Genomic DNA, 11470 nt, shown 5'->3' with positions numbered 1-11470 from the left:
CCTTCTCTCCTCTCTCCATCTCTCTCTCCCATTCCCTTTATCCCCCCTCTTTCTCTCAACCCCTCTCCTTTTCCCCCCTCCCCCACACTCTCTCTCACACACATACACACATTTACCCCCCACCCCCACCCCATGGAGTCTCTCTAGACAATATGTCCTGGGTCCTGACCTAAAATACTGGGGCACCTTCTGAAATGCTCACAGCAGGACACACTAAGACTGGAACTAAGACAGATGCTTAGATGTTCCCATAGGCCATCCTTAGGGACATACCCTCAGAGATGCAGTGAGGCCCTCAATTCTGAGTTCTCATACACTCAATTGCAATCAACCACACAGAGACACCATCACAGGCATGGCTTTGCACAGAGTACACATGTTTGTGAATGCTTTCTGAGCATGTATATTTCACCCTGCCAGACACCACACAGACACACAACCACACACAGTCACACAGACACAACAACCACAGACACACAACCACACAATCACAGAAACAATCGCACACAACCACACAGACAACCATGCAGACACACAACCACACACACAATCACAACACAACTACACAGACACAACACAATCACACAACCACAGACAACCATGAAGACACAAAACCACACATAACCACAGACACACAACCACATAGACACAATCAGCCAGTCACAACACAACCACAGACACACAATCACACATAACCACAAACACACAATCACACAACCACACACACAATCACTTACACAACCACATTAGCAGAATAGTTTCCATCTAGCTCTTGGCGGTGTCTTACATACATTATTTCATTGAATCCTCCAAATAACCCTATTGGATTAAGTGCTATTCTTATCACCATTTTCAGCTGAGGAACTTGACTTGCCCAAGATCTCACCAGGATTGTCTGAGGCAGGATTTGAATGGAGGTCTTCCTGATTCCAGCACTGTTAAGTCACTCTTGATTCTTAGTGACTGCCAGTTAATACGTTAGCACGGAGACAAGATAAGCCAGAGGACCTGGGTTCAGACCCTACCTCGGTGTGACCTCGGACTTGATGGCCCCGAGGCCGTCTCATTCTAAGCTGCCTCTGCTATTTCTGACAACTTGCCACCCAGAGCACCCCGGGTGCCTCTCCCCCCAGACTCAATACCACCAACACAGGCCCTGGGGGCCGCACACGCTCAGACATAGGCTCAGGTGCTCACGCTGGGCCACGCTCACACTGGGGGCAGGGGCTGGGCTGGGGGCCCCCCACGGACCGATCTTGTACTCGCAGGGCCGCAGCCTGGGGTCCTCCAAGATATTGAGTCTCCTTTTCTTCCTCCAGCAGCGGGCCGGATAAGTGTAGATCTGTCCAGGGGCCAGACCTGGAGGGGAGAGGGGCGAAGGTGGGGAGGCCGTTGAGACATCTGCCTCCTCCCCCTCCCCTGGTCCCCACCTCGTCCCTTTTAATCCTCTCCACCTCCAGCACCTCCGCCGCCGCCGCCAGCCCGGCCTCCGAGCCCCGCCCCCGCCCCGCCCCTCCCACAGGCACCGCCCCCTCCCTCACCCGGCCCTCGGTGGGTCTTTTCCATCCAGATGTAGCAGTTGTTTTGGGCCACCCCGGTCTGCGAGTCGAGGAAGGGCAGGCGCATGCTCCGCTCGGCGCACAGGCGCGCGTTGTAGCTGCGGCAGTGCTCGATGGCCTCGCGGTAGAAATCCTCTCCCAGGCTGTGGAGGCAAGGCACACGGGGTCAGCCGAGCAGATGCCTCCAGGTCTGGGCCTGGGGACTGGACGTCGGGGGGTCCCCGAACCTCCGGGAGCGCCCCGGGACGCCGGGGGGTACCGGAACACCTGGGTCCGGTGCCAACGTTCGGGTGGCCCCTGGGCCCCAGCTGGGCAGGCTTGCGGAAAGGCGCTGGGACATATGGCCCAGGCACTGGAGGTTCTAGGAGTCACTGAAATGGAGGAAACACCAAAATCTCCGGGTGTAGAATATCTGGAGAAAGCTGGAACTTGGGGAGGGTTCTGGAACGGATGGTGGGGAGAGGGGCCGGGACTGAAAAGTAGTTGGTGCTAGAGAGTAGGCCTGGAGTGTCTGGGAGGCGCTGGCAAGCCGGGGTTCGGGCCTAGAACATCTGGACTGTGCTAGTGTGCGGGCACGGGAGAAGTGTCCTGGAACATCGTGGTAGCCTTGAAACTTTGGGGAGTTACTGGCATATTTGGATGGGAAAAAAGAGGAGGAGCTAAAGTCTGGGATGGTGCCTGGGCGGACGTTCAGTGGGCGGAGAGAGGGGTAGAGCCCTTCCTTCCCCTGGCCAGGCTCAGACAGCTTGACCCGCTCTCCCCGGCGGCTGAGCACTAGGTGGTGCCCACGCCCGCAGGCATCCCCGGCAGCGCGAATGTCCCCGGGTGGGGATGGGGGGGGGGAGGGTGAGCGTTAGCACAGTCCCTGCCCCCTCCCTTAACTCTCCTACAACGCCCCCCACACACACCATACACGCATATATACGGAACGTAGACTACCCCTACACTCTGGTGTTCTACCCGGAGGACACAAAACCAGACAGTTACCGCCCTCCCCCCCCCATCCTAGCCTCACTCCCTCCTCCCCCAGGTATCTCGAAATGGAAGGGATTTTGCAGAAATGCTAATCCGATACCATTGTTTCACCTACACAATCCCAAATACGGGTCAAGGGGTCACCAAATTACACTGAGAGCAAAAGAAGACCATTCCCCCCTCTCCTCTGGAACCGAGACAGGTAGAGGAAGAATTCGCGTCCCCATTTGACAGATGAGGACACTGAGGGTCCCCGAAAGACAACCACACCAAAGGCCTTGTACACAGTAGGTGGTCGATAGGCGTTTGTTGAATTGTTTTGGAATACAGATGAACACAATGCCACTTGAAGATTCACAGAAGCCCAAACCGCTGGTAACACAATCCACCAAGATGAATGCACAAATATCCGTTACAAACACAGCCACACGAGACAAGCACACAACAATTACAGGAGACACAATTACAATCCCCCCTACACACACACACACATACATACACAATCCCACTCTGAGACACGCTCTGCAGCCCCCGCCCAGTGGGATAGGATGGGGCGGAGGTGCCGGGCTCACCACCGGACTGGGCTGGGGTTGACCGTGGCCATCTTGCACCTGGCCCGACCGTGGCCCCGGTCACCTCAGAGCTCCGGGGTCTGCAGCGCCCTGGCCCTGGCGGCCACTCCATTCATTCTCGGGGTGGGGGTGAGGGCGGGGACATCAACCAACGTGGGGGGGGGGGGGGGAGAGGGACTCCCCGGGGCATGCTGGGAAATGTAGTGCGGGGGCGGCGGGGCGGAAGGTGGAGGAGGGGGTCGGTGCTGTCACTAGAGGCCAAATCTAGGTCTGGTCCTGGGAAGGAGAGGCCCGGCAGCTCGTGGGGGATGGGGACAGAGTGGTGTGAGGCCTGGGTCAGGTGAAAATCCGGAGACAGACTCCTATCTTGGCACTAACGTGGACACTATGTGTAGTGGGTGCATGTGTGAGCCACATATACTGACACCCAGGGTCCCGCTACCACACACAATCCACAATTACACAACATTCAGTCAAACACAATACATACAACACAATTATATTGATACAGCTCTACACAACACACTGATGCACACAGATAACACTGACTACAGACATACACATTGGGACACACGGAGACAACTGGTCCCCCCTACACCACACACACACACAGAGGAAGGCCTCCTGATTTACATGCACAGATTCCCACACAATCACAGACTCACACAGCTTACAAGCAGCCAGGGCGCGCACAGACCCGCAGAGCGCGCACACAGGCCACACGTGCTGGCGCGTGCACGGTCGCGCCCCCCACCCCCCTTCGGTCGCCCGGCCCCTAGCTTCTACATCTCCCAGAGGCAGAGACAGAAAAGACAGGGATCAGAGACTTCCAGGAAGCCCAGCAACCCCCAACCCTCCCGCTGCTTGCCCTCAGTCTCATACGGCCTCGCTCTGACCCTCGCACCCCTTCAACCCCAAGGTCAATTCCAAGCTCACGGGGTGGGCCAGGGAGGGGGGCTGTCCCGGGGCCCCTTTGTGCGCCTCCGCGTCCCCGAGAACCCACGGGCACGCGCCACTCCCCAGCCTCCTCCCCCTCTGCCGGGCACGCGCCTGTCACTCCTGGGGGAGGAGCCTGTGGAGCAAGGGAAGGGGGCGCCCCCGCCCCGTTATACTGGAGGGTCCACAGTGGGGGGGGGGCCCAGGCGGTTCCGGCTCCCAGTTCCCTTCCACAGCCTTGGAGGCTGGCAGGGTAACGAGTCCCAGAACCAGTGCTTAGGGCTGGCGGGGATGGTGAACCCCCCCCTCCAGCAGATCCACTTCCCTTCCCGCCCCCAGCCCGGACTCGGGGATCTGCAAATTCCTGCACTGAGGGTGGCGACAATAGAGACGGCTTGGAAGGTGGAGGGGGACAGGTTCGGCTGCCAACCGTGCCCATCCCCCCTCCCCCTCCCAATAATCCCCCGCTCCTATCAATCCCAAGGCTTGGGGGAAGGGGGGGAGGCGGAGGGCGCCCAGGTGTCAGTGGCACCCATCAATCTCCGGGAAGGGATATGGGGCAGACACAAGGCTCCAGGGCTCCTGTCCCCGCTCTGCCCGCCGTGCCCAGCCCGGTGCCCGGTGGGAGGAGGGAGGGAGGGAGGATGGGATGGAAGGGGGAGACTCACGACTTGAGGGGGTTCTGGATGGCGGTGGCCATGGCCCGCTCCCCGCCCCCGGCGCCGCAGCCACTCGGCCCTCGGGACCCGGCTCCGGCCCCCCGGGGCCCCGCGCTCCGCTGGCCGTGCCCGACCCCCGCCGCCGCCGCCGCCGCCGCCGCCGCCGCCGCCGCCGCTGCCGCCGCCGCCTCCTCCTCCTGCTCTTGCTCCGCCGCCCAGCGCGCTACAATTTCATTCATTCTTCGGCTGCGGTGAGGGGAGGGGCGGGGCCGGGGGGCGGGGCCGCGGCCAAGGAGGAGGGGGGAGGGGATCAGGGCCTGAAGGGGGGGCGCGGGGGAGGGGGAAAGGGGTGGGCTGGGTCTGCCAATCTCCGAACCTCCCGGGGGACGTTGGGAGATGGAGTTCTTTCAAGCACCCGGGTGAGGAGGGGGCCAACCTGGGAGAACTCCAAATCCCGGCTGCCCTGCGGGTTGCCCACTCCCCCAGGGCGCCGATTGGGCAGCCGAGGTACCGGGCGAGGAGTGCCGAAAGAGGGCTGAGCATCCTTTCCTAGGAGCTCTCCAACAGACACAACGTCCCCCTTCCGGCCAAGTTAGGTTATGTGGGGGTAGAGGGGATGTATAGGAATCCTGTGCCCCCAAAACCCACCTCCAGGAGACCCAGCTCTATAGGCATCCCCGCTCTGATCTCTATATCACCCACACCCTGTCCCCCAGGACCTCCTATCTGAGAATCCCTTCTAGCAGGCCAGCGGCCCGTGCCCAGGGCAGAGAATAGTGAGTGACTTATCTGGGATTCAGCCCAGTGAAGTGGAAGCGAGTGAAGAGCGCTTAGTTCGAAGGCAGAAACCCTGGTTTACAATTTCAACTAGGTTATATACTCCCTGTGTCATCCTGGACACATTTCTCCTATTCCACCCCCCCCCCCACTTCATCAGTTCCCTCATCTGTAAAAATGAAAGGGGTTTGAGTATCTAAATAATTTCTAATCTGCTTGGAGAGATGAGACACCCGTCCTTCCCCCACCCCCTGCTCCCTTAGGAAACTCTCCAGAACCCCAAACTAAATTGTGGGGCTCACACTAAAGGAAGAGAGAAGGTCCCTATGGTGAGAGTGGGAGCATGCCTCTGGGCCTGCCTCAAAGCTGGACAATCCTCCGTCTTTCTCAGACTTCAAGGCTAGTAACGGAACAGACCTCCGGCAGGGGGCGGCCCTGGGAGCTGTCCTCAGTCCTGAATCGTGCGAAGGCTTGTGAGAATGACATAACCCAGAACATCTGAACTGTAAGAGAGAATTTAACGACCACCTATTCCAACAGTTCCCCACCCCCTGCCCAGTTGTCCAATTAAACAAGGGGAATCGAAGCCCAAAGAGGGAAAATCCGTTGCAGTAGTAAGTGAGCCAAGATTTGAACTCCAAACTCCAAATCCTGAACTCTTCTCATTCCATCTTGAATCCTTTGCCAGGGGCAAGTCTGTAGTCCCCAGAAGGGATTGGGGGAGGAAAGTTGAGACAAACTCCCCCAGTCTGACACTTACATTGAGTTTAGTGGGACATCTGAGTTTATGGAGCCCAACTCCATAACTGGATTGATGAGGAAAATGAAGCCCACAGAGATCTTTGCCCAAAGTCACATTTGAAATAAGTTTCCTGAGACCTAAGCCTGGGGTTCTTTGCTACACCAGATTTTCTAAGTGTGTTTCCATGTGCCTGTGTGTCTTTGTGTGTGTACCTCCCCAACCTATATATGAACTTTTCATCTTAAGCTTCTATTCTCTCTAGATTCCCAGGTAGTTTTTTCCCTTTCCTCTAAGAAAGCCCCTTGAGCTGCTTTAATGCCTAGGAGCTTCTCCCTCCAGAAGAATCACAGCATTTTGGAGTTGTCAGGAAAGTCAAAATCCATCCTGATTCTGAGTCCTTCCTGGACAAGCCACTCCTCTACATATCTAACCAGTGGTCATCCAGATTTTGTTTGAAGACAGAGTTCATCTTTACTTTTTAAATCGTTAACTCTTTTTTTTTTTTTTAACTTATTATTGCCCATGTCTTCTTAAGCCAGGGATTTCTTTCCTTCAGAAAGGAGAAATCCATCCAGTCACCTGAGAGGAAGCCAGTCATTCCACCTTGCTTCAGCCCTCATTGTTAGGAAGTTTTTCTGAACCTCAAAGCTAAATTGGACTATTTTGCAGGTTCTTCCCACTACTCCAAGTTCTATCCTCTGGGACCAAGCAGAACAAAGCTGATCCTTCTTTACTACACCAACTTCTCCTACTCTCTTGACTTCTTAAGAGAGTCAGTGGAAGCTAATGTAATGGGAATGCAAATTTTTAAGATCTTCCCTGCCCCTAGGCTAAAGTGCACCTGGAGCCTGGGGTGGGAGGCTTGTTTTTCAGTAGATACTTTTTAATTGGCCAGTGGGTCCAGAAGGTTGTTACATTCTCTGAGCCAGGAGAAGGCTATATAAACCCTGATTTGAGGCTTTGTTTTGGGGGCTCACTTTGAGAAGTGTTCTGTGGTTTGATCTGGACTCTGGGAAGCCATTATTGAGAGACCCCCAGCTTTGAAAACCCAGATGTTGAAACCCAGATGTTGATTTGGTATGGATGTAATGGTTGGAGAGTTTGGAAACTGTCTACTTGATCTGTTCCTCTGTCTTGATAATTCTGTCTGTATATTCTGAAGTTTGGGGTGCTGACCTTTTTCCCCTGAACTACATAAATGATACATATGTTTGACTGATTAAAGTAAGCTTGTTAACCCATTTTGAGTTACTTTCCTTTATCAAAGCAGATCCAAGAACCTGTGCTGGCAGCCACCCTGGAGACACTTGGGGTGCTTGCTGCTACAGCTAAGGACACCAGAACTGGAAGATTCCCCACCCACCACAGGAGAACACTGGACACACACACACACACAAACACACACACACACACACACACACACACACACACACTTCTTGGCAGAGCACACTATGATCTAGGGCCTAAGTTCCTAAATGAAAAATAAAGCATAGGGAAATAAACAAGGGAGAGAGCACAGGGAAAATAAAAGCCTGGGGCTTAGAGATGAAATTACACTCCACCCTTCAGAGAGTTTGTCTTTTCAGACAGTCAACTTATTTGTCAATTTATTAAGCGTAGAGCACTGTACTGAGAGCTAGGCATGCAAAGAAAAGCAAAAACCAAACAGTCACTGCTCTCAAGGAGCTCAAAGTGTGGTAGGGAACCCACATGCCAACAACTATGTAACAAACCCCTATCTGCATTGTCTCCAGGCCCCTAGGGTGAATCCTATACCAAACTGGGAAGAGAAGAGGGGGAGGAAGAATAGTTTTGGGGCCAAGGTGTTGATCCTGCTTCCTGGCCCTACTTCAGTCCATTTTCCAAACAGCAGCCAAACTGATGTTACAAAAGTACAGGTCTCACCACGCCACTGACTTGCTCAATAAATTTCAGTGACTCCCCATTACCTCTAGGATAAAATGTAAACTTTTCTGCTTGCTTTTCAATCTCTTCACAGCCTTACTTTAGCCTGCATTTCTAGACTTATCACACATTCTTATTCTTCGCCCATTGATTGGTTCTGTTGATCTGGCCTTGCTGCTCACACATGGTGTTCTCTACAATCCTGGTTTTGTACAAGTGATTTCCCCTTCCTATGATGTCCTACCTCTTGGAAGCACTAATGTTCTTCAGAGCCCAGCTCCCTTGTTACCTCCCAAAGTGACCTGAGTCCTTTTCTGATCCCTTAGGAGCTAGTGCTTCCCATCCCACCACCGCCACACACCAGAAATTAATGTGTCCTTGTCTTATCCTTTTTGTGAGTATTATTATATTTGTACATATCTTCCTCCATCATATATCAATCCCTTGAGGGCAGGGGCTATTGTATTCTTTTGTCTTTGTAAGCCTAGTGCCTAGCGTGGTATCTGGCACAAAGTTGGTGCTTCTTGATTCAATAGTTACTTGGTTGGACCTGTTGAGTGTGAAGGGGCAGGGAGATTACTCAGCAGGGATTTGGAAATGAAGATCTGGATACAGGGACTGAAGTCAGAGCTGAAAGAATTTGATAATCATCAATGTAGGTAGTAGGAAGATGAGTTAAAGACCTAGAAAAAGTCAGGAATGACTCCATCCCATTATGGAACCCCGGGTACCCTATTTTTTTCTGTTCTGCCTTTTTTCCCATACTCACTTTCAGGTCCTTTCCTTACCTAGCAACAGGCTCTCAGTCCCCTGTATCCTTTGCTGAAAATTTACTGAAGCCATTGGCTGATTCTAGGCCAGAGAACTTCCCTCCTCCTCCTCCTCCTCCTCCTCCTCCTCCTCCTCTTCTTCTTCTTCTTCTTCTTCTTCTTCTTCTTCTTCTTCTTCTTCTTCTTCTTCTTCTTCTTCTTCTTCTTCTTCTTCTTCTTCTTCTTCTTCTTCTTCTTCTTCTTCTTCTTCTCTCTCCCCTCTCTCTCTCCTCTCTCTCCCTCCTTTCCTCCCTCCCTCCCTCTCTCTCTCTCCTCTCCCTCTCTCCACTTTCACCCCCTTTGCTCTCAGCCTCCTAAGAATCCCTCTTGTCTTGAGTGAGAACAAGATAAACATTGCCACCACCACAAAAAAAAAAAAAATTCTCCCCATGCTTCAGATCTCCACAGCTACTAATGGAAAACCCTTAGTCAGCCTCTTGTCCCTATCCTTGGTGCCCCACTTTACATGTCTTCCCCTTCCCCCCCCCCCCCCATTCCAATAGAACATAGTGTAATATCTCCCCCTTGTGGCCTCCTTCTCACTTAGAAAGTCCCTTGGAATGCTATGTTAACAACTTGCTTTGTGGCCTCCTTCTCTTTCAGAGGCCCTCAGGGAGCTCAGTATCACAGCGCCACCTTCTGGTATTTTTCTTTCTCAAACCAAAACCAGGGAATGCTGTCTACTCTCCTCCTCCCCCTTGTGTTCAAGTTCAGGTTAAAAAGCAAGAAGGCCTTGAGTCCAGAAGCAGGGAAACTCCACAATCTAGGGAGAAGAAATCCTTGTATCTTCTCTTGGGGGGAAAAAATAGTTGACCAACCACTCTCCTTTTCATGAATATGTTTGGAACTCTGGTGGAAGTGGGAGAAAGGGTCAGTGAGGGAGAGAGGGGTGGATCTCCAGAGACCAGATGACCTCGAAACCTTGTGAAATGATCATAATAATTAGCATTAACACAGGGTATTAAGGTTTGCAAAATACACCATAAATATTACTGTATCTCATTTTATTCTTACAACAACCTTGGAAAGTAGGCACTATTACTCCCCCCCCTTTACAAATAAGAAAACCAAAGTAGACAGAGGTTATGAGACTTGCCCAGAGTCACACAACTAATAAATATCTGAGGACAGATTTTAACTCAGGTCTTCCTAAATTTCTACCCTTTACAATATCTCTGCCCTCCTCTCTTCAGCAGGCCCTCATCACCTCACACCTGAACTATAGCAATAGCCTGCTGGTAGGTCTGCCTGCCTCAAGCTTCTTCCCACTTCAATCTACCCTTCATTCAGTTACCAATGTGAGTTTCCACTAAAATGACAAAAAATTCTGGTTCTACCACATCCCCCACTCCCAGCAAAATCAACTCCAGTGTCTCCCTATCACCTCCAAGATCAAATAGGATTTCCTGTATTTGGTGTTCAAAGTCCTTTATAATCTAGCTCTGGCTTACCTTTCTAGTCTTCCACCTTACTTGCTCCCACCTAGTCTTCGGTTCAGTGGCACTTTCTGTTGCACAGAAATATTACAGGATACTCCATCTCTCAGTTCTAGGCATTTCCTCTGACTGTCTCCAATTCCCAGAATGTTTTCCCTCTTCATCGACTCTTGGCTTCTCTGGCTTCCTTCAAATCCCAGTGAAAATCCCACCTTCTCCATAGAGCCTTCTCCAACTCCCCTTAATTCTACAGCCTTTCCTCTTTTGAGTATTTCTAATTTATCCTGTGTATAGTTTATTTGTACTTAATTGCTTGCATGCTGTCTTCTCCATTAGATTGTGAGCTCCTTGAGAACAGAAATTGCTTTTACCTTTTATATTTCTTTATATCCCCAACCCTTAGTACAGGGCCTCTCTCTTGTAGTAGTAGTAGTAGTAGTAGTAGTAGTAGTAGTAGTAGTTGTAGTTGTAGCAGTAGTAGTAATAGTAGTAGTTGTTGATGTTGATGTTGTTGTTATTGTTGTGGCTGTTGTTCAGTCCTTTCAGTCACATCCGACTGACTCTTTGTGACCCCATTTGGGGATTTCTTGGCAGAGATACCAGAGGGGTTTACCATTTCCTTCTTTGGTTCATTTTACAGATGAGGAAACTGAGGCCAACAGGGTGAAGTGACTTGCCCAGGGTTACCCAGCTAGGAAGAGTCTGAGGCCAGATTTGAACTCAGAAAGATGAGTCTTCCTGACCTTCAGGTCTGGGACTCTATTCACTGTGGTGCCACCTACTGCCCTCTCACACATAAGTGTTTAATTGTCATCGTCACAGTAGTGCCTCATACCAAATGTCAGCCTGAACTTCAACTTTCTCCCTGTGTTTAATCTCTCTTCGGGTCTCAATGTGTCTCTCCTTGAAAGCTGCCCCCCACTACCACCTGTCCCATTTATCCTGACTGAATCACACTTTATTAAACTTATTCCATCATTTCAGTTTGCTAAGGTCTTGTGTGATCACATTTCTTTCCTCTAACATGTTATCTGCCCTGTTAGTCTTGAATCATCTTTTTTTTTTTTTTTAAAGCAATCAGGGTTAAGTAACTTGCTCAA

General features: G+C 51.8%; 1 protein-coding gene across 3 annotated transcripts in view; it reads right to left on the bottom strand.

The window, feature by feature from the left end:
• Positions 1-4742, bottom strand: part of DPF1 (double PHD fingers 1) — a 12289-nt gene extending 7547 nt beyond the window's left edge. For 2 of the 3 annotated variants that reach the window (XM_069078588.1, XM_069078589.1), the window contains exons 1-3: positions 4711-4742; positions 1542-1702; positions 1252-1359 (exon numbers count right to left, since the gene is read on the bottom strand). In XM_069078588.1, the coding sequence (XP_068934689.1) occupies positions 1252-1359; positions 1542-1702; positions 4711-4742 (301 nt within the window). Of the gene's footprint in view, positions 1-1197; positions 1360-1541; positions 1703-4710 lie in introns of all 3 variants that reach the window. The other variant, XM_069078587.1, reaches the window with a different exon arrangement.
• Positions 4743-11470: the final 6728 nt, after the last annotated feature.

The sequence above is a fragment of the Petaurus breviceps genome, unplaced genomic scaffold (assembly GCF_028583685.1).
Source record: "Petaurus breviceps papuanus isolate PSGF00001 unplaced genomic scaffold, PetGlider_PUasm1.0 91041, whole genome shotgun sequence".
In the NCBI taxonomy this organism is placed as follows: domain Eukaryota; kingdom Metazoa; phylum Chordata; class Mammalia; order Diprotodontia; family Petauridae; genus Petaurus; species Petaurus breviceps.
This window is presented reverse-complemented; position numbering and strand designations above follow the sequence as displayed.